This window comes from Gekko japonicus, unplaced genomic scaffold, assembly GCF_001447785.1.
Source record: "Gekko japonicus isolate JY-2015 unplaced genomic scaffold, Gekko_japonicus_V1.1 scaffold337, whole genome shotgun sequence".
NCBI lineage: Eukaryota > Metazoa > Chordata > Lepidosauria > Squamata > Gekkonidae > Gekko > Gekko japonicus.
In genome coordinates this window covers 1,173,853-1,195,640 of record NW_015175365.1, presented here as the reverse complement: position 1 = coordinate 1,195,640, position 21,788 = coordinate 1,173,853, and the positions used below count along the sequence as shown (strand labels likewise).

The 21,788-nt window shown below is 41.5% G+C and overlaps 1 protein-coding gene across 2 annotated transcripts; it reads right to left on the bottom strand.

Moving 5' to 3' along the window:
- Window positions 1-1,199: 1,199 nt before the first annotated feature.
- MCM4 (minichromosome maintenance complex component 4) lies at window positions 1,200-21,716 on the bottom strand. 2 transcript variants are annotated; one of them, XM_015425447.1, is made up of 17 exons: window positions 21,522-21,716; window positions 21,188-21,273; window positions 20,324-20,488; window positions 19,073-19,233; window positions 15,963-16,064; window positions 15,413-15,508; window positions 15,238-15,333; window positions 14,525-14,663; window positions 13,394-13,614; window positions 12,067-12,187; window positions 9,598-9,857; window positions 6,862-7,227; window positions 6,414-6,541; window positions 5,666-5,873; window positions 3,066-3,294; window positions 2,716-2,849; window positions 1,200-1,594 (listed from the first exon to the last, which is right to left on the bottom strand). In XM_015425447.1, the coding sequence occupies exons 2-17, from the start codon at window positions 21,258-21,260 to the stop codon at window positions 1,502-1,504; spliced, it is 2,592 nt and encodes an 863-aa protein (XP_015280933.1). In that variant the 5' UTR covers window positions 21,261-21,273; window positions 21,522-21,716; the 3' UTR covers window positions 1,200-1,501. The 2 variants fall into 2 exon arrangements, with proteins under 2 accessions (XP_015280933.1, XP_015280931.1); XM_015425445.1 differs by lacking the exon at window positions 21,522-21,716 and adding an exon at window positions 21,371-21,504.
- Window positions 21,717-21,788: the final 72 nt, after the last annotated feature.

Below are 21,788 nucleotides of genomic sequence, written 5' to 3'. Positions count from 1 at the left end.
TCTGGACTCTTCCATGTGCAAGCACTGATCCCTGTGGCTATCTGGGACAGCATCCCTGGAGCTGTAGGTTGAGTGGAGAGGCATGTGACCTTGCTTTGGAACCCTGAGCCAGCATGAATACGCCTGCAGTGGCTTCGAACTTACCCGTGAGGCTGCCACTGAAGTGAAGGGGTTCTGACTGACTGTCGCCAACAAGGTTGTTCTACTGTGCAGAAGCCACACACAGAATGGCTCTGGCCACTCCTCCCTCCCAGCAGCCTCCTGTTCCCTTCCTCACACTAGTTGCTCGTGGGCCGGATAAGAGCTCTGGGTCGGGCGGTTGTGGCCCCTGGGCCTTATGTTTGACACCCCTGATTCTAGAGGGTTATGCAGCTCATGAGAAAATGGGCACTGTGGCCAAGCTAAATTCAATTTTCAACACCTTGTATTAGGCACATCATCATTCCTGAATATACCTGTCTACATTGCCATGCAATAAATATTGCCGTGTTTTAAAAGGTGCTACAAGTTGATTGTAGCTGTCAGTTTCTAATGGATCATATTTACTGTGGCTCACTACAACTTTACCACAGCATACTGACCCAAACCGCTTTTTTAAAAATGCTGGATAAATCAGTTCACAGATCTCCCAAAGTCATGTATAGTTGGGCTCTCTTATGCACGTACGCACACATGGGCAGCATACCAAGAACTGGATCTGGGCCAGAGAACTCTAGTCAGATCATTTGAGTAGTTCCTATATCCACTGGCTTCAACTTTCTCTTCCAGCAGTTGTCTTCTCTCACCACAAAAAGGGAAATGTCCTGTGATGTGGCATCCCCTGATCTGTGAAGGGCTACTGTCACCAGAAGGGATAATTGATAGCTGCCACACTCTTTTCATCCATGGATCCCAGCCAGAATCTATAGCAACATGTACTGTACCAAATAGCTTTAGAAAATAATCATCCACAATTTATAAACTGAATTAAATACTTTGGAGGGAAAGGGCACTAATCTAAGAAATTAAGAATATTACCGGTACCTGTTTTCTAAACAAGCTTGAAAAGTATTTTAAATACAAAATACAAGCTGATAAAATACATACCAGAACAGGTTAATCTTGTTCAAATTTTTGAAATGCATAAGAACACAAATCAGTAAATTAGATTTTATTACAAATGACAAAATTTTGACAAGCGTTTCATAACATGTGGAAGAAGTGCTAAGCCAAAATCAATATGAATGTAAGATTACAAGTCAAGATGTTGCCCATATTTTTACAGTTTGGTATTAATATAGAGCTGTAAGCGAAAAAAAAGCCATCCTTTAGTGATAACCTCCTGTGCTGAAAGAAATCAACAGACTTTGAAAACTAATGCTGACAAAAAATTTCATTGTTGATACTGGTAGCCTACTGACCAGTGCCACTCTAACACTGCATAGTATACTTAAGTCACTCAAGCACTAAATTTGTTATAGAAAGAAACAAGTTTTACAATCCTATTATTGTGAAGATGTATTTATAGCAACCTAACAGTCTTCCCAGTGACAGTTAAGAAGTCATCGTCGGCCAATGCATGAAGTGCTTCTTCAAACATTTCTTTAGTGACAGCCTGAAAGAAAGAAAATTGAAATGGATACTATGCATGATAAAAAACAAACCTTAAGCATTGCTCCATCTTATAAGTTCTCCTTTTCAGAATCATCATGCATCAAGATAACATTTTCACAGGAAAGTTCATGTGAAGCCACCGAGTTAGTGCATTAATCAGACTACTACATTTTGATTCTTGAATCATACTCAGTCTATGAAGTTTATCAGGTATTCCCCAAAGAGAGCTGTAGTGGCAGACAAGCTTCCCTGAATGACAGCTTGACTGTCACCACAGGGGCTTGAGCCAGGCTAATCTGAAAATTTCTCCCATCCTGAGAGACTCCCCTGCTGATGTCATTCCTCTGGATCTCCTGTCACTCAAGAGCAGCATGTCATGAAGTTCAGAGGGAGGGAGGGCAGGAAAACTTCAATCTGGATCCAACTCTCAAGTCTCCCCCTACAGTGTGCAGTTGTCAGAAATTGGGCACATTTTATATTGCCTGCTCAGTTTAAGTAGGGCAACAGTAAAATGCACTTGGCTGGATCAATACCCCACATAAACAGAGTGTACTCCAGAACAGGCCTTGAGTTTCAGTGGTAAAGATGGGCTAAGAAAATTAATACACTCTGCCATGTTGGGTTCCATGGTAGACATGCACAGGGGCTCCATATCAGACAAGTCTATGTGAGAAGAGTTACCTTGAGGTAAAAAAGCTGAACTTTAAAAAGTACTGGTGATAACTCACAGCATAAAGTAATTGCCTCATTCAGTGTTTATCATTTTGCATGCTTTGCCAATTTCCTACAGTCACCATTAAACCAGGCGTGGTTGCACCCACTCACTGTATTATGAAATAATTTCTGCTCTCTGCATAGAAATGAACTAAGTCTGTTGCTTACTCCAGCACTGCATAGCTTTTTTCTCTCCATTCTGTAAAGCTTTTCCTCTATACCAACCTAGGAGACCACTTCATGCATCATAATATATTTGTACATATTGAAGTTGTCATCATCTTTTCCTTAAACAGCTATCCCTCTGGAATTGATTTCTATGACACTAATTTATTTTAAATTATGAGGCAATACCTGATTATTTTGGACCATGTGGAAGCAAACACAAGAATAGAACTGAGAACTTACTGTTTCAGATTGTGCACGTAGATCATCAAAAAGCTGTTGGTATCTTAAAGCTGGGGTTTTACCCTTAGTCTGAATAAGTTTCTTTAAAGCCTGAGCCAGTTCTTCTTTGCGTTTACGGGCAGTGGCACTCATGCCTTGAAAAACAAATAGAGAACAAGCCTGAATTCTTATTTTCCAAGTGATGAAAAAGTCATAAACTACAAACTTTAAAACTGCCAGAGCTATAAATAAAACTCTTCTCTCAGATTACTGTATTAACCAACACGGGACTAACTGATCAGGGTCAGCATTATTTCAACAGCATGCAAATGAAAAAAATCCCACAGGTTAATTCATTCTTAGCTATGGACCTGTTGTGAGAATGGATATGTCCACTATTCCAGTTCTTGGATCAGTAGCAGACTGCTTTAGGGCCTCACGATGAAGACGTTTGGCTTCTTCCACATCTATTGTTTCCACCTTGTTAGAAAAGCGCACTTTAGCATGAGCTTCTGCCAGACGTATCAAAGATTCCAGCTGTCGAGGATATGCAGAAACCATTCCTCTGCCACTTCCAATCTTCCTCATATCTACATATGCCTTATATGGAGAAAAAGAAAAAAGCATATCTTTACATACATACAGCATTTACAAGGGCCATTAAATATGAAGATACCACTTAAATCAGGCCTTGCCTATTTTTCTCTGAACCCAGGAGTCAGCCCAAAAATTGAATCCAGACTTACCTGTACAAAACAGATTTTTCTGTCATATTAAGCAAGTTAAATGTTGCAAGTTATGAATGGAGATGCTGACTGGCCTGGAGAAAAATGTCCTGTCCTTTTCATAAAGGATTAATGGGACATTATTTATCAGGTGATATTATTTACCTCCATGCTACAAGAGCTTCAACAGTCCAGTTCTACACATTAAGCCACTATTATTGGGGTAGGACATTTTTCTCTACACCAGGTGGTGACCCTAAATTCAGCAGGTCAGGCCTCACTCTAAGAGGTAAGATGATCAGTTAGTTATGAAGATCAGGCCCTTTACTGGAGTTGGTGCAAAGCTCTGGAATGCCTTCCTGAATAAGGTATAGAGCTGCTGCTTCCTCATCTTCTTTCAGATGGGGAGCAAACTATTTTCCTCATGTGAGGGTGTTTGCCTGAAGAGGCAAAGTCCAGGAATAATGTGAAAACTTTTGCACAACTCCTTAATTCCCCTCCTCTACAAAAACGAAGCCGTTGAACATGTCATTGGAATGAACATACATTCTTCTCCAGTTTTTCCTCACCCCTGTTTTCCCTCCCCTCTTTTTCTCATCTTCCTTGTCTCAGACTGTAAACTCCTTAGGGCAGGATGCTTGCCTTCTTGTGCTCTGTAAGGCATCATGCACACTGACTATTCTCTGTGTAATAAAACCCTCACCATTTATTCACCTGAATGTAGACAAAGTGGGCCTAACTAATGGGTAGTGGGATGGCAACGTTTTGTTCTGATAAAAACAAGAAGCCTATGGCATCTAAAAGGCAAGTGTTGCAGCATAAGCTTTTGCAAATTCAAGCCTCTTTTGTTTAAGCTAGTGCTGTAAGGCAGTCCAACCACTATCTCTAGACTCCTGTGTAATTAGAATGGAAATAAAGGAAATAAATACTCAAGAATTGCTCTCTTTTCAACTCAATTATGGGGTCCTTTGCAGGAGGGTGTACAGATTTCAAATGGGAGCCTCCCACTTCAGTGATTCTGTAAATCTGGAGCATAATCCTGTGTATATAATTAGTACATCAACCCTGAACATAAAACTACTCAAAATATATTCTTCATGCTTTGAATAATTCTAATGCCACTGAAAGTTGGCATGAAGACTAAAAGACTCTTGCTTCCTTTCTGGGGTCCTTTGCAGGAGGGTGTACAGATTTCAAATGGGAGCCTCCCACTTCAGTGATTCTGTAAATCTGGAGCATAATCCTGTGTACAAAATTAGTATATCAAGCCTGAACATAAAACTACTCAAAATATACTCTTCGTGCTTCGAATAATTCCAATGCCACTGAACCTGAACATAAAACTACTCAAAATATATTCTTCATGCTTTGAATAATTCTAATGCCACTGAAAGTTGGCATGAAGACTAAAAGACTCTTGCTTCCTTTCCAGGCCAGATTTCTCTGCCCCTCCCATGCTTGGTGGAAAAGTGTCTTACCTTTGTCCAACCCACCAAAAACAGCTACCTGCCTGCCTGGCTGCTGCTGGAGAGAGCAAAAGTTCCCAAATGCAAAATTTGTTATTTTGTGTGTTGCTGCTGCTGCTAAGCAGGCTAGGAGAGCAAGAAGATTGAGTTATGTTTGCAACACAGCTCATACCCTAGCAACAAATTAGCTCTGTGCTAGAAGTTTTGCAGAGCATTTCTTTTAAGGGCTGATTACAGGCCTGCTGCTGGGAGAAAAACAATGAAAAAGTCACTATCCTGTGCACTCCTACATCTGTGTTTTCTCCAGAAGTGATATAGGATAGCTCTAGGAACTGCCAGAAACTCTATGGCCTGGCAACCCTAGCTAACTCCCCCTTTCCCTCCTCCGCCTCTTAAACTCTGTCACAGTTTACTTGTTTAGACTCAGCAGAGCTCTAGGTGCCAAAAGTAAAGTTCAGGTGACACTGGTACCCTGAATTGTCAAGGCCTGACTTAAATGAATAGATGCCCACAAAGGCTTTGTACCTTACTCTAAAGAAAAAGCATGTGTCTTGACATTTTGCCAAAGGCAGGGCTTCCTATATCTGATTCTACAATATGACCAGTAATAAACACAGTACATTTTACTGATACTATTAAAGTACACAGTCCAATTTCAATCTATTAAAAACTACAGTAGGGTAATGACTGCTTTTAAAAGGAATTTAAAAAGAATGCGACCACTAAAACTATTTATTCCATAAAGGTGTTGGATTGAAAAAAATGTTAACATGCTCTTACCTCAATAAGAGCCTGACTTGCTTCTTCACTCAGTCTTGGATTGACATATCTACGAGCATAAGCAATATAATCCCTCAAAACTGCCATATCCATGTACTCCTCTTCCACCTGCTCTTCAGTTTGATAATACAAGGCAACCAAGTGATGAGCCAAACGTCTATCATATGCTTCATCTCGAGGGTCCAGCATCAGGAAAATGAGATCAAATCTGTTGAAGAAGACAGTTTAATTTTTCCGAAATTAAAACGTTTACTTGTAGAATTAGATGAAATAGTCAGAAATCAGCACTCCCACAAGGTCAGTCAAGTAGCTATATTTGACAGGGTTTTTTGTTGTCGTCGTATTTCTGGAAAGCAAACTCCTCTCCTTACTATGGAGGAAAAGGACTGTGTTTCATTTCACATTACATTCCCACTCCACAATTTGTAGCCTGGAGTGCAGTGACCAATCTGAGACTGTAAGTTTAAAACTAGTAGATTTCTATGGAGTATCCAAAGAACTCCCCATTGACCTCAAAAATCAATACAAAACAAATACATCCTACAGATGTATACAAAATAAGAGCTTCTAATGTTTTAGAGGATAACAAAACAGCTTCTAGCATTACTGTTCCAAAAACCACAGTATACAAAATAAGCTTCTAGCATTACTGTTCCAAAAACCACGATGACAAGTTACCTGAAAGGAGGAAATGAACTCATTCTATGCAGACAGAATATACAGCAACAAAATATAACTCAAGATATACCTAGATAACAATGTATGGGGAAGCTGGATGTTTTCAATAGTAGTCTTCTTTGGATTCCACTGAGACTCTATAGGATTAGCAGCTGCCAGGATGGAGGTACGAGCATTCAGTTGGCAAATAATTCCAGCCTGGTGAGAAGGAAAGATTTGAATATCATTTCAGCTGTGAGCTTCAGCAATGAGTATCAATGCTATTTATAAAACATTTCTATTCCATCTTTCCATTGACAGTCAACCCCCAAGGCAGCTAACAATCAATTAAAAAAAATAGTTCTGTGGGACTCAATTCTCCTTTTTAATTATGTGTTTAAGTGAACCAATTCTTAATCCTTTTGTAGGCATATGTTCAGATCAATCTCAGAACTATTTCATAGATTCTAGCTTAGTTATTGCAGATATGCCCATTAATAGCACTATACAAATAAGCATGTTTAAGGTAAAACCTTTACCTTAGCAATAGAAAGTGTTTGCTGTTCCATGACTTCATGAAGCACTGACCTTGTACTTTCATTCATTTTATCAAACTCATCAATACAGCAAATGCCATTGTCACTTAGAACCAAGGCTCCTGTCTGTAAAACCAACTGTCGTGTTTCAGGATCTTTCATCACATATGCTGTAAGACCAACAGCACTAGAGCCTTTCCCAGATGTGTACTGCCCTCTTGGAACCAAGTTATAGACATACTGAAGCAACTGTGACTTGCTTGTGCCAGGATCGCCACAAAGCAGAATGTTGATCTCAGCACGAAAGTTTCCTCTTCCAGTGTGACTGAAATCCTTTCTTGATCCTCCAAACAACTGAAGAAGAATGCCCTGAAAAACCAAGACTTTCAATGACTACAGATTTGTTTTCTAAAGTGGGAGGTCAGACAGTTTATGCATATATGAACATGCAAGATATGGTTTCTGCTGATACAGCCATACCAACAAAAGTGTGGGAGAAACTCATTATGTGAGAAGATGCAGTCCTCTGGCATATTCAACTAGATTCAGCAGTATCTCACAGAAAAACAACTCCCATGTGGCTGCAGGCATGTCTAGCTGGTACCACACTCACAGGTCAGTGAATTCATACCTGTAGATTTCTGCCTTAACTGCCAAATCTGAAAACTCATTTTAGATTCTCAGTTAACACCAAGCATTTACTATTGCTCCTCAAAATACCAAATCTTGGACAAATACTTTTTATAGTCACTGCAGCTTTAGAAGTAACAGCACAGATAGATATTATCGTTTGAACAAAGCAAGTCTATATATGTTAGTAACAAAACACTTCAATTCCCAAGGTAGCTAGGATGCAATTTGTTTATGTCAGTCATACAAATTTAATGAAGAGCATTTGAACAAAGCAAGTATATCTGTTAGTAACAAAGCACTTCATTTTATTAGAAGTTCCTAAGGCAGCAAGGATGCAATTTGCTTATGTCAGTCATATAAATTAAACAAAAAGCAAGGTTCAAAAAGAGATAGAAGAGCAAAGAGCAATGATTTCATTTGGGCTTCCTAGACGAAATTGCCAACACATTTCTGCCCAGTAGTTAATGCCAAATGAAGCCAATTCTAATTTAATTGGGTGCACATGAATTAATTGGGAAACTTGAAAGCTTGCACATTTATATCAACAGGAATTGGTACTATTTCAGCTCGACTTATTCCCAAGCATCTTTATTTGTTAATTTTTGTCACAAAATACCACTACTTGGGTAATCTAGTACATGTCAAATATAGGAGGAGAGGACCCTTTTGGAAATATGCCAGCAGGTTGGCCTCCTTGTTATGACTTAATTTTTTATCTTTCCTGTGTTCTAAGCTTCTCTTGCCATAGTTCACCTGACCAGCCTATTTGTTGAACCTTTAGGGAAACCTACTCAGTATTCTGATGACTGAAGAAAGATCCATAGCGCCATCTGTTCTATTCAAATGTGCTCTACCAAATACTGCAGCAAGCGCTAGGGGCCAATGAAAATCTAGTGCTATCAGTTGGTTAAGATGATGGTGTCATTTATTCAGGATGTTTTTATGCTGCCTCTTCAGAGGCCTGCTTGAAGTAGCTTACAATTAAAATCAACACAATAGTAAAAACATAAACAGAGTAAGAAGAATTCATAAAACAGAAGCAGACCAGTAAAAAGTTGGTAAGATTTTTTTAAAAAGTTGTTAAAAGCCTGGGTAAAAAGATGTGTTTTAGCCTGGTGCCTAAAAGAAAGTAACGTAGGCACTACACAGGCCTCGGAGGGGGGGGGGTGTCCCAAAGGCTAGGTGTCACCACGGAAAATGTCTGGTCTCTTGTCTCCACCTGCCTCACCTCTGAAGGCAGGGGCACAAAGAGCAGGGCTTGAGATGCAGATCTTAACTGGTGGAACGGACACAGATGACCCTTCAGATACTCTGGCCCCAAGCCATTTAGTGTCTTCAGGGTTAAGAATCAGCCCTTTGAATTGTGCCAGGTAACAGATCTTTCAGCACAGGGGTGATACAATCCCTGTAACCAGTAGCCTGAATGCCGCGTTTTGGACCAACTGAAGTTTCCAAACCATTTTCCAAGGCAATCCTGTGTATGATGCATTACAGCAATTTAACCTGGATGGATCATGCTTTTGGGGAACAGTGAACCAACCAGAGCTGATAAAAGGTACTATGTGCCATGGAGGAGACTTGAATCTCCAACCGCAGGCCAGGATCCAGTAGCGCCCCCAAATGATAAACCTGCTCCTTCAGGGGAGTGCAAACTCCTCCAGGACAGGCTGGCCCCAAAGTCCCCGAACAGCTTCTCCACTGACCAACAGCATGTCAGTCCTGAGCTTCAGTTAGTGGGAAACGTCTCTTCAGCTGTCAGCCTCTGGAGGGTGAAGGTGAGAATGGTTGACTAACTGTTGGGTCCTATGGTCCCTCTCAGCAATAATAGCCTCCACCTCAGAAGCATGGCCCAGTGAAAATAAACCAGGCTTTAGAATCACGTGAGTCTTCGACTCCCATGACTCCTCTTCTACTTCTGTGTCCAACCCCTTCCACAGCAAGCCACCCATTTTGGTCAGTGGAAAACTAATTAGAGCATGCCATACATGAAGGGAGCATGCAAGCCAAAAGCTGCTCATAGTATTATGTTTTAACCAAGACAAAGAACTGGATGTAGTTCATTAATATGGCAAACAAGCTAACCTTGATATTTTAAGTTCTGTTTACCTTTTTGATATCATCGTGCTCATAAATACTAGAAGCAAGTGCTGAAGAAAGCCTGTCATAAATATCTGGTTTCCTAGAAAGCTCCTGAAGCATTTTTTCACGTTCTTCTGTAAACATTGTCTGTTCTGTTTCATCTTCCATGCCATGCAAACGTTTTGAATCCGTTTTGCAGTAATGGATAACATCAATGTGGGTTTTGTAGACGGATCTTACGTTGCTCATCCTTGGAATGACACGAACAGGGACTGCTCTGTAGATACCTATTTCAATACAAAGTCATATTATTACTGCGGAGAGGTATCACATATCCCTTTTTCACAAAATGTCAATATCCAGTTTTAAAAAATTTTGGGTGGGCTACAGAGTCAGTCAATTAACAATTTCTAAATATATTAAATAATAAAATGTAATTCTGAAATATGGTTGTCCACAATACAATTGTACACATGATTTAGCATGGTTACCAAATACTAGGAAAGACTGGAGAATTTGCTTATTTGGTGATTTCTCCTACTTTCTAGAGAGCTTGCAGAGCCTTTGTCCATCATCTTCCAGACCTCTTGGAGGACAGGGGATGTGCCACAAGACTGAAGGAGTGCAGATGTTATCCCAATTTTCAAAAAAGGGAGGATGGATGACCCAGGAAACTATAGGCCAGTCAACCTTACCTCTATCCTAGGGAAGATACTGGAGCAGATTTTAAAGGGATCAATCTGCAATCATCTAAAGGACAACTTGCTGATCTGGGGAAGTCAGCACGGATTTGTCCCCAACAGGTCCTGGCAGACCAATCTCATTTCCTTCTTTGGTCGAGTGACAAGCCTACTGCATCGAGGGAATGCGGTTGATGTCGTTTACCTGGATTTCAGTAAAGCTTTCGACAGGGTTCTCTATGATGTTCTTAATGGGTAAACTAGAGGACGGTGGACTGGACTCTAGGATAGTTAGGTGGATAGAGAACTGGTTGGAGAACTGCACTCAAAGAGTAGTTGTCAGTGGCATTTCATCTAAATGGAGTGAGGTGTTCAGTGGGGTGCCACAGGGCTTGATTCTGGGGCTGATACTTTTCAATATTTTTTAAAATTATCTGGATGAGGGTGTGAAGGGGTTTCTCATGAAATTTGCAGATGACACCAAATTGGGAGGAGCAGTGAACACACTAGAAGATAGAATTCAAAGAGATCTGAACACACTGAAAAAGTGGGCAGATGTGAACAAGGTACAATTTAACAAGGATAAGTGCTGAGTTCTCCATCTGGGTAACAAAAATGAGGAACACGCATACTGGATGGGGGATACACTTTTGGGTAGCAGTGTGTGTGAACAAGACCTTGGGGTACAGGTGGACCATAAGTTATGAGCAGCCAGTGTGATGCAGCAACCTAAAAGGCTAATGCGATCTTGGGGTGTTATCAACAGAAACATAACTTCCAAATCACAAGATGTCATAGTCCCGCCGTACACTGTGTTGATCAGGCCGCACCTGGAGTATTGTGTGCAGTTCTGGAGGCCTCACTTCAAAAAGGATGTGGCCCAAATAGAGCAGGTGTAGAGGAGAGCATCGAGGATGATCAGGGGCCTGGAGACCAAGCTCTATGAGGAAAGGTTAAGGGACTTGGGAATGTTCAGTCTGGAGAAGAAGAGGTTGAGGGGGGGCATGATTGCTGTTCCTGTTGGCAGCAGAGGATAGGATTCACAATAATGGGTTTAAATTAAAGGCAGGCAGGTACCGGCTGGATATTAGGAAAACCTTTTTTACAGTAGTTCAATAGCTACCTAGAGAGGAGGATGAGCTCCCCCTCACTGGCAGTCTTTAAGCAGCGGTTGAACAAACACTTGTCAGGAATGCTCTAGGCTGATTCTGCATTGAGCAAGGGCTTGGACTAGATGGCCTGTATAGCCCCTTCCAACTTTGTGATTCTATGATTCAGATAACAGTCCTCTCCTCTCTGTTCACTAGGAGGCAGTTGATTTATAGAAGAAAGATTTCTAAGGCTGGTCTAGGAGGCACCTCCCACATATTCCTTCCAGGCAGCGGTTAGTATCTCAGCATAAAGCATGGTCTATAGTTTGCTAGGGGGGAAAAGCTGAATCAAGGCCAAACATGGTCCACTTAACTCAACCTACTGGGTGGGTCAGGCAAATAATATAGAAAAATTCACCAGGCAAGCAAATTATCTGTTCTTCCTAAATGTTACTCTCCAGTGGTCCATAAAAATGGGGTATTACAGAGCAGTGACAGCAGCCCTAGAAGGGAAGGAGGCAAAATGCTGACTTTGTAATGCTTGAAGAAAATGCGTATGGAAGACTATGTACTTGCCCTATACTCCACCTCTGTAGATTCCATGAAACAGAAAGCTACTTCACAATGCAAATGAACAGTAACTCCTCCACCCCTCACCCTACCCCAGACTAGTTTACTTGTTTATTTAAGTAAGGCAATCACTAGTGTTCGAACATTCCTCTTACCTGTAACATTAACTCTGTCACCAGGCTGAACCTTATCAACTAGATCATTGTGAGCAAAAAGAACAATAGTGTATGGTGTCTGGCCAGCTGGCATATCTTCTGGAGACTCCTGCAATTTGATCTGAAATAAGAATGTTATTTAGTTAAAATGCACCAGTATTTATTTTATTGGACCATACAGCTGTGAGAAATATAGAATGCAAACTTTTCATGCTACATATTATCTACCCCTAGTTTTTGAGAGCACGTCCTAAGCTTCGCAAGTGTGCACCTGCTTGAAGTGTAGATTCCTCTTCTCTGTCCTAAGCCATTGCTGAGGATCTCCAGCACTCACATTAGACAGCAGAAGATCTGCTCACAGTGTTTTGTTCATTGTCCCTAGCAATCAACACACTGAGCTCAGTAGAACCTAGAGTATCTCAGCATTTCCCTAGCTATGGAAACAAACACACATACAATAAGACAACTAGTGATGCACAGCTCTCTTAGATTTACAGAGCTGCTCTTCTCTTACATATAAGGAGACTGGAAGTTACAGTGGAATTAGGTAAGCTTGGAAACTTCAATTAGTGCAAAAAGATGGCTCTAGGAATTTTAGTTGCCAGTACTGCTTTGTTATAATGAGAAGTTACAAAAATCACCACTACTACCTGCATCCCTGGCCTTATGACTAATAGTGCTACACTGACTTCGGTGGCAAGAAAACCGTTTCGAGAAAAGGGACTAATAGTGCTGCTCATCTGCAGCAGCTTCATGCAATACTATCAAATTACTTTGATCTGTTCAACTAACTTGTTACAATTTTATCTATCTAAAATCAAAGAGCTCTTGACTGGAAAGCTTGTGTACACTTCAACAGTTGATCCTTTAACTTTTAAAGTGCAAAAGCAATTTGGTCTTTTCTAATGAACCTGTTCACTTGCTGTTAAGAAACAGAAATTATGAAGGCTCATAAAGAAGTGATGGTGTGACAATGAGGAAAGGGCTCAAGCATTGTGAAGAAAGGAGGAAGAGGGGGTGAAGGTGAACAAGGCAGACAAGAGAGGGAGACAGCCCTTAAGAAATGAATCCAGTAATTGAAAAAAAAGACATAATTTTTAAAAAAGTATATTCTATAGCATTTGTATATCCAATATAATAAATAAGCATAATATGTTGTACGAATCTATGTATATTTATCTTTCTAGGTATGTTAGGATAGTTCGATAACTTATGCTATCTCTATCTAAACGAGCATTTCTAAAACTGGCTGATTAGTCTACAAAAATATTTTGCTGTTAAAATTAAGCATACCAAAACTTTATAGTGAGCACATGGCACAACATACCATTTGTTTATCTGAGAACATAGAGCGATTGTGAATCAAAGCCATACTATGTGAGGTGTTACAGTTCTTGCATACTGACGGCTCAGTGATCCTGCCACGGTCAATTTCCACTCTTGTTGTGAAAGCACAGACTTGGCATTTGAAGAATGCTTCTTGCATTTCTGGAATTAACTGGGAGCTTCTGATCACCATTCCAGTTATAGTGATAAGCTGGTCAATATCTATGTCGAGTACAAAAGGGAAAAAATACATATAGGGTTCTTACATAGTTATCAATAATGTAGAACCTAAAGAACAATTAGTGCATAATGACTGCCTGATACCTCATGCAAGATATACGGAATAATTCTTGAAAGAACTAGAATTAAGCAATAAGCATCATGGAATTATGTCGTTAAGTAGGAGTTATAAATCTACTTGATTTGCAGTAATTTCATCTGTAGAGAGGTTGTACATATGTTTGTGTCTTCTACCTCAGACATACTGGTCCTTCATAAATGTGCAAAATACTGTCCAAGCAGACAAACCTCAATACTGCCTTACACCAAAGGCAGACCATTGGTCCATGTAGCTCACTCTATACAAGATTTCCCCCAATATTTGTCTCCTGTGACCTTTTAACTAGAGATGCCAGGAACAGAATCTGGGAGCTTTGCATAAGAAGTGTGTGTTCCACACCCCTGAGCCATGGCCTCCTTTTCAACATGGCTACTTTACCAGCATTCACTTGCCTGAAACAAAAAGCCAAACTGTATATGATGTTGGAAATCCATGACTGAGAAAACTGGCTGTTGGGATATGGATTGAGGCTGTGTTGCCTGGGAAGAGGTTTTTTAAAAACTGAAAATAGCTTCCCTAGCTGCTTTAAGTTTACAGAAAAATAGATACCAATACTGGTGCCCTTTCTTTCCTGCTGGGGGCTTCAAGCAGCCAGGATATGGACTGGAAGAGTTAACAAAACAGAACAAAAAATCCTTCCCCAGAACGATGGCCCCAATTTATAGTCCACAGCTACTTTTTGCAGAAAAGTTATACATCTGGCAATCCAATTACAAATCCTCTATATCACATATAGCTAATAAATCATATTTTCTGTTCTAATATAAAGACACTGCATTCAAACCATCTTACCTTCTGGATTCAGACTCCTCATGTTCCTGGTTTTTAATGCATTGTATGGTCGTACTTGAATTTGATGCTCCAATACTGAGTCAGGGTACCGGTCAAAAAAAATTTCATTAGCAGCCATATCAAATGTTGGAATAACTTCCTGTATGAAGTAGACAGATATTTATCGGTACTTGCTCCCATACCACACAATAAACCACATTTTGACTGCTAGATGGGATCAGCACTGGCAATAATTTCCAAAAACAATTTTAGGACTGTAAGCCTGTGGCCAGGACCCACTAGCTTTTTAATTCTTGTGCGGGGTCTAGCTTTTGTTTTTAATGTAGATACTTAATAAATATTGGCAAATATCCAAAGCAACTAACTCCACATGCTGCAAACAGTATTTAACAGCAACACCCAGTGCTGCAACGTAAACTGTATAGAAACCAAGGGGAGTTTCAAAAGCACTCTGCAATAGGACATGGTGACAACTGCCTGTTTTTCAAAGGAATGAAGTTTAAATGCCTTGGGTACACATAATGGAGCTGTTCGCATCTCAGCAACTATTACTACTTATCAGAAACTATGCAATTCCCCTTGACAGCAGCATTTCCTAAGTGTCTTCATCTGACCTTAAACCAGGTATAAAACAAGACTCATTAATTCTAGTGTCTTGTTAATTCTATAGTTTTGAGGTTAATGAGACTAGTTGAAATATCTGTTCCTCTTACCTGGGGATAACATATCAGCTGTCTATAAAGATTTTCATCAAATGATTTCAGATGGTCACAGTTTACATTCAGAAATGGCTCTCCAACCAAGTTTATCTGCAAAATATTGCATCACACATTAACAAGTAGATCTAAAGACTACAAACCAGGTTTAAACAATACTACTGTAGTATACCTCTTCTAGTCGCTGCATGTATAGAGGCTCATTGAGGTCCAAACCAATGTCTTCATCTTCTTTAGCAGTTGGATTAATAAAGCATTGGAGAAATCTCTGAACAATGAAACAACAATTAATTTAGTGTTTAGGTTTATCCAACAGAATCAAGATAGGCTAAAAATTCTACAAATTTCATGACAAAAGTGATTCCTCAATAAATTATATTATTCTAGGTCACCCAGTGAAAGTACTACAATTATTTCACGACCACTAACAAATCTATCTTGGGTACAAAAAATTTCCATAGAAGTCACCACATGTTTATTCTCTGCATACCCATTATACTGGGTTGGATCCTAGCAGCTTCTGACCACTGAAAAAATTATGCTAGTTATCATGAGACCCCTCCCCCCTGGCAACAGAAATGAGGGGAATCAGGAAAGATTGAATAGGAAAGCTAACAGGATCTTATCCTGTGTCTCACTTTGAAACATGATTTTAAAAAAAGCATAATAAATAGGTAAGAGTAAACAAATCTTCACAAGTGTGGTAACCATCACTCACTGACCTGGAATTTTTCTTTGCATGAGGCCACATTGACATCTGTTCCCCAGATCACAAGCTTCTGCCCAAGAGACTGCTCACTAACAACTGCGTCTTCTACTGTAGGCTAAGTACAAGAATAACATGTCAATATTAAATACTGTGCTCACTTATTGGAGAATAAATTCCGCTGAACTCAGTGGTGACACTTCAGGGTAAACATAGGTTTTGTCTGTCAATTCCTTAGGCTGCAAAGTAGTGTTAAATTGACTCACAGAATTAAAAAATGTTTTGAATCTTCTGCAACTCCATAACTGATCAACCTTAAACAAGGAAATGGCTTTTTGGTTATTTTATGCCCCCGCTCAAAAAACTTATCAGTTTTCATAAAATGCAGTGTACATTATGCTATTTTTTCCATTAATTGTATCAAATCGTAAATTAAAAGTACTACGCGTCTATAGTGTTAGGGGTGATTCTCCCCCAAACAAAACTACTTTTCAGGTCTTCAGAGGTTTCAATTAACATATTTTCATTTGTTCTGAAAAATACAAATGTGAGGCTCCTCTCCTACCGGTGCTGCTCCCTGGCCTTCAGCTGTTGCACTGCTTTACTTCCCTGAGGTCTCCCCAAGCCTCAGGGGGCACAGGGTTCCACCACCCAAGTCCTTTCTCTCTTTCCTGGAGCAGTGTTCCTCCAAAGTATAGCACATTCCTTTCTCCTCCTCCCTGGCTTGGTTGTGGAGTCACCATCTATGCTTCCTCCCCATCCCTGCCAATTAGCCCCAGCCCCAGCCCCACCCCCTGGCCCCAGTCATTATTTGGGCCATGGGTTGGAGCACCCACCCCCCAGTCTCCTGCTCCATCCTCGTTCGCCCTCCCTCTTTCTCTCACTGGCTAGTTCATAGGAGACCTTCAGCCAGGCTTCCCCTGCCTGGATCCCCCCCCAAGTTCTTATGTGGCTGGGCCCTTCCTGTGCCCTGCTCAGGGCATCATGGTTGGGATTCTGCTGGCTGCCAGCTGGACTGATGGCCTCTGAGGCTCACTCTCTTCCCCGGCATCACCTTTGCTGTCCTGGAGCTGGGAGATGATATCATCAGCTGACACTCAAAGCTCTAGGGCCCAGAACGGAGATGGTGAGGCCCATGCCCAGTTGCTGTGGCTACCTACTGTCCAGGGTCCTGCCCTGGGAGTTCTGGCCAAGTTGGCAGGGGCTCCCTGAGGTATGAGTAAGGGTGGATGGGTCCTGCTGGTCTTATGCATCATCGGGGAAAGTCCCCAAATTTGCCACAGGTGTCTTGCCTTAGGCCCCAGACAACATACAGCATTCTGTCTGTTTCCTTCACTAGTCTTACTTTGAACACACAAACAACACTACGAACACCCTTCCTTATGTGAATCACAAAACCATTTTTTCATCATAGCTATTTGCAAAGTTCATGCTGAATAAAAGCTCATATGGAGTTTTCCTAACACTCCCATTTACTTGCTTACTAAAATTTGTGAAGTCTTTGACTTCCACTCCAGAGGGTTTAGCAGCCACAGGTGGCCAGCCTAAATATTACTGTTGTAGTCCTGTCAAGGCAGACTACTGCACTGCCTGCAACAATCTCAAGCCATCAGCCCAGAGGAGTAACAATAAATAAAGAGTACTGTGGGAACATATTTAAACTTGTTCTTGCTTAGAACAGCTATTAGCTGTCAGGGTCTTATCTATATACCTAATAGCCAAATTGCCCCCACCGTGCGGATATCTAAATCTGCACATCGGGGGCACTTGGGGGGCAGAGAGATTTCCCTGCACACTTGGAGCAGTCTCCAGGTGTGCAGAAAAATATAAAAAGTTGAAAGAACTATACGGGGAATATTTAAATCCCCCCAAAAGTACAAGAGCATTCCCTGTGCGTGCGCAGAGAACGCCCTGGCAACTGTCTTGCTGCCGTTGCGGGGGGGAGAAGTAGAAGAAGAGATTGGATTTATACCCCGCCCTTCACTTGGGAGTCTCAGAGCGGCTTACAAACTCCTTTTCCCTTCCCCTCCCCACAACAGACACCCTGTGAGGTGGGTGGGGCTGAGAGAACTCTGACAGAAACTGCTCTTTTTCAAAGACAGCTGTGCCAGAGCTTGTGACTGACCCAAGGTCACATCAGCAGGTGCAAGTGGAGGAGTGGGGAATCAAACCCGGTTCTCCCAGATTAGAGTCCGCGCACTTAACCACTACACCAAACTGGAGGGGGAGAGAAGCCTTGGTGGGCCTCATGGGTCTGCCTGCTGGGTTCACATGCTGCTGCTTTCTTCTCCTGTAGAGGTCCTGCTTCTGGAGACTGGGAGCTGTGGGGAATACTCCCCCCCCAGGAGTATTGCGGGTCCCCCTTCTTGTCTATATCTATAACTAAAAATGTGGCCTAGTAAAAGTAAAGGTTCCCTTGCTTGAAAGCCAGTCGAATCCGACTCTAGGGTTGCGGTGCTCATCTCCGTTTCAAAGCCGAAGAGCCAGCACTGTCCGAAGACATTTCCGTGGTCATGTGGCTGGCATGACTAAACACCAAGGCACACGGAACGCTGTTACCTTCCCACCGAAGTGGTACCTATTTATCTACTTGCAATTTCTTGCTTTCGAACTGCTAGGTTGGCAGGAGCTGGAACTAGAGACGGGAGCTCACTCCGTCATGCGGCACACCTGGGTCTCGAACAGCTGAACTACCGACCTTCCACAGCCTGCAGTTCAGCATCTTAACCACTTGAGCCACCGCAGCTCCAAAAAATGTGGCCTGCCATATATTAAATCAGCTAGCCGTGAGTTGGCTCCTTCATGTGTTTTGCTGCTTCTGGTAAGCAAAATAGGGAAGAAACATTTTCACAATTATTAGATGCCTGTGAAGATATTAATTTTACAGTGTGCTGTTTTATGTTTAAGAACATCTCAAGATAAACTCTTTCCTTTTAATTACTGATGTGGTTAACAAAATGGGGCATTTTCCAGTTTAGTTGTCTTTACTGCTGTTCTGTTCTCGTATTGCTTAAGGGAAACAGGTTTCCTTTCCCCCTCTCTGCAGCTGGTGTCATGCTTAATGCAACCTCCATGTTGTTCGGGAATTAATAAATAGATGTTACCCATAAAATGTGAAATACATACCACATCAGAATGCAGATCCACCTGCCTGGCTTTGCGGATGGACCCAAGATCAGCCCTCTGTCTAATTGGAGTACCTCGCACACCACTCCTTGGGGTTCCTTCCACTCTAGAGCTGGGAGTGCCATAGGTCAGTGGTGAGCTAATATCAAAGTCAACTGGAACTGTTGCAAATAAAATGAGATAATTATTTTAAAGTAATGTACGTGACACACAGGCTTGTCTGATACAAGACAGAAAATAACACGCCAACACACATGGTTTGACCTTGTCCTGCAAGCCAGCATTCTAATAAGTTCCCATGTAAGAATCCTGATATATGAGGTAAACTAAAACCACTTGGCAGGTTTAGATGGGATAGCAAACTATCACTTTCTGCAAATCTGGAAATAGCTGCTTATCTCAGTGAATGAGTGTGAGCCAAAAGATCTTTTAAATTCATATCAGGTTTTCACATTACATCAGTACCAAGCCTAAATCATATAAGTTAATGGAACTGAGCTATTGATTCTCAACTGGACTGTACATTATGGGGGAGGATTCCCAGTGCCTACTGATGGAGCATCACTGAAGACATGAATCTAGACCACTTGAAGTTATTTGAACACTACATCAATAGCGTAGCTTACCACCCAAGTGTACATTTGGGTTGAGCCAGATTATAAGGTCCAGTTTTGTCACGTGTCTGTGATGTATCAGTGGAATCAAATGACTAGATGTCATGCAAAGAAGATTACCATGCAGTGGTGCTTCTACTGCATGTGTGTATATGTATGTATATGTGTGTGTGTGTGTCTCCACAATTTATTATCATGGCTCACCCAAAGTTAAGCACTTCCATGTTGCATTGACTTCAGTGGAAGAGATAAGTGTGTGATTCAATCTCAATTAAGGTATTTAAATTCATATGTATATTTGATTATATATTTTTGTTCATTCTTATCAATGAAGGTCTCTAGTATTGTTGAAGGTGCTCATATTTTCCCATTTGATTTCTGATCCTTGTGCCTCATCTTTCCACTATCCAAATATTTTCCACAGTTGCCATGATTCTGAAAACAACGAATACCACAGGAGGTTGTACACCTGTGGAACTTTTGGAACTAGAAAGCTTAGACTTAGCCCAGACAATATTTTCTTCCTAGGCATACACTTCTTCCATAACTCAACATGAAAACAGAAAAAACTTTATTTGCCAAAATAAACTTTACTTTGTTGCTACTAATAGCTTATCCAGTTCAAATCCAAATGTACCTGAACTTTGGAATTGTGGTGGACTGGAGAAAACAGCATCTTGAACATTTGGGCTTTGTGTATCAATTGGTGGAGAAGTTGGCATTGGTTGCAAATCTCCTGTGGATGTAGAGTCATCTGTACGACGACGCTGTGAAGGTGGGGATTGTACATCTTCAACAACAGCTGTAAGAAAATTAGAGTTAGGTACTCACTATGCATTTGTATTCCATATTTCAAATAGGTAGGGGACATCTTTTTCCCATACAAAGTAACAGATATAAAAACATATACCTACAGTTAATTTCACTTTATATTTTATTCTTGCTTTCTCACTTATGTTTTCAAAAGCTGTTAAGTGATAGGGGGAAAAATAATACTATACAATCTCCCCCCCTACTGTGAGCTTCCCACATTTGGAAATAGCAACACTTCCTTCAGAACAAGAAATACTTATTATTTTTTTTTATTTATTAAATGTCTACCCCGCCCTCCCGCCGAAGCAGCTCAGGGCAGCTTACAAGCCATTTAACACCAACATGCAGTTAAAACCAACAATTACACATATAAATACAGTACCATAAAATCCCAGCTAATACATCCTGTGATAAAGTGCTAGTACGACACCACCAGCACAGTCAGTTCTTATTGAAACGCTTGGCAGAATAGCTCTACGGAACTGCTGGAGGTCCCGTAGAGCTCGGATCTCCTGAGGAACCTCCGCCAGGGAGAATGCCCTGGTCCTAGTTACCGCTAACCTAGCGTCCCTAGGCCGGGGGAGGGGGGGGGACCAGACGGTTTTGCGTTCCCAAATACAAGCAAAGCCTGCGCCAGCACGGACAAGGTGCCAGAATCACGAGGCCAGAGACAGTGCGAACTACTTACGCGTAGGTGGGTTCGTTCCCCCTCTTTGGCGCTTGCTGCTACGGCGGCTCGGGGTGGACGCTGGCGAGGACATGGCTCAGGGGCTGCTGAAGGGAGAAGAAAAACAGACGAGACTGTGAGCGGCCCCTATACGTCGGCTTAGCTAGTATCCAAGACTCTTTTCTGACCCGCGCGATAACCTACAGGCACATAAGCAGTTTTCACTGAACGGATCTAACCCCGCCGCCGCGACCAAACAACCACGATTTGTTTTCTTCTTCAACGAAAGAAGAAAAAATCCCGCGCCAAAGGATCACATGACCTCGAGGTTCGCGGGCTTTCCCACCAATCGTACCATGGGAGATACCAATTCAGCCCGGAAAAGAGTGGCAAAGTAATTTCCACCTGCATTTTGAGCGCATGATTGTGGTAGAAGAACGTGTGTATCTTTATCTACCAATGCAGTTCTGTATTACGGGCGGACAGCTGTCTTTAAGCACTTTCCCTCAACGATTGCTGCCCCCTCGCCCTACTCATAGTATCCCCCACGTTTGACAGATTTCGTACCCGCAGAGTCGCGAGGAGGAATAGTCTATTACCATGCGTGGGAAGGGGAGACAAG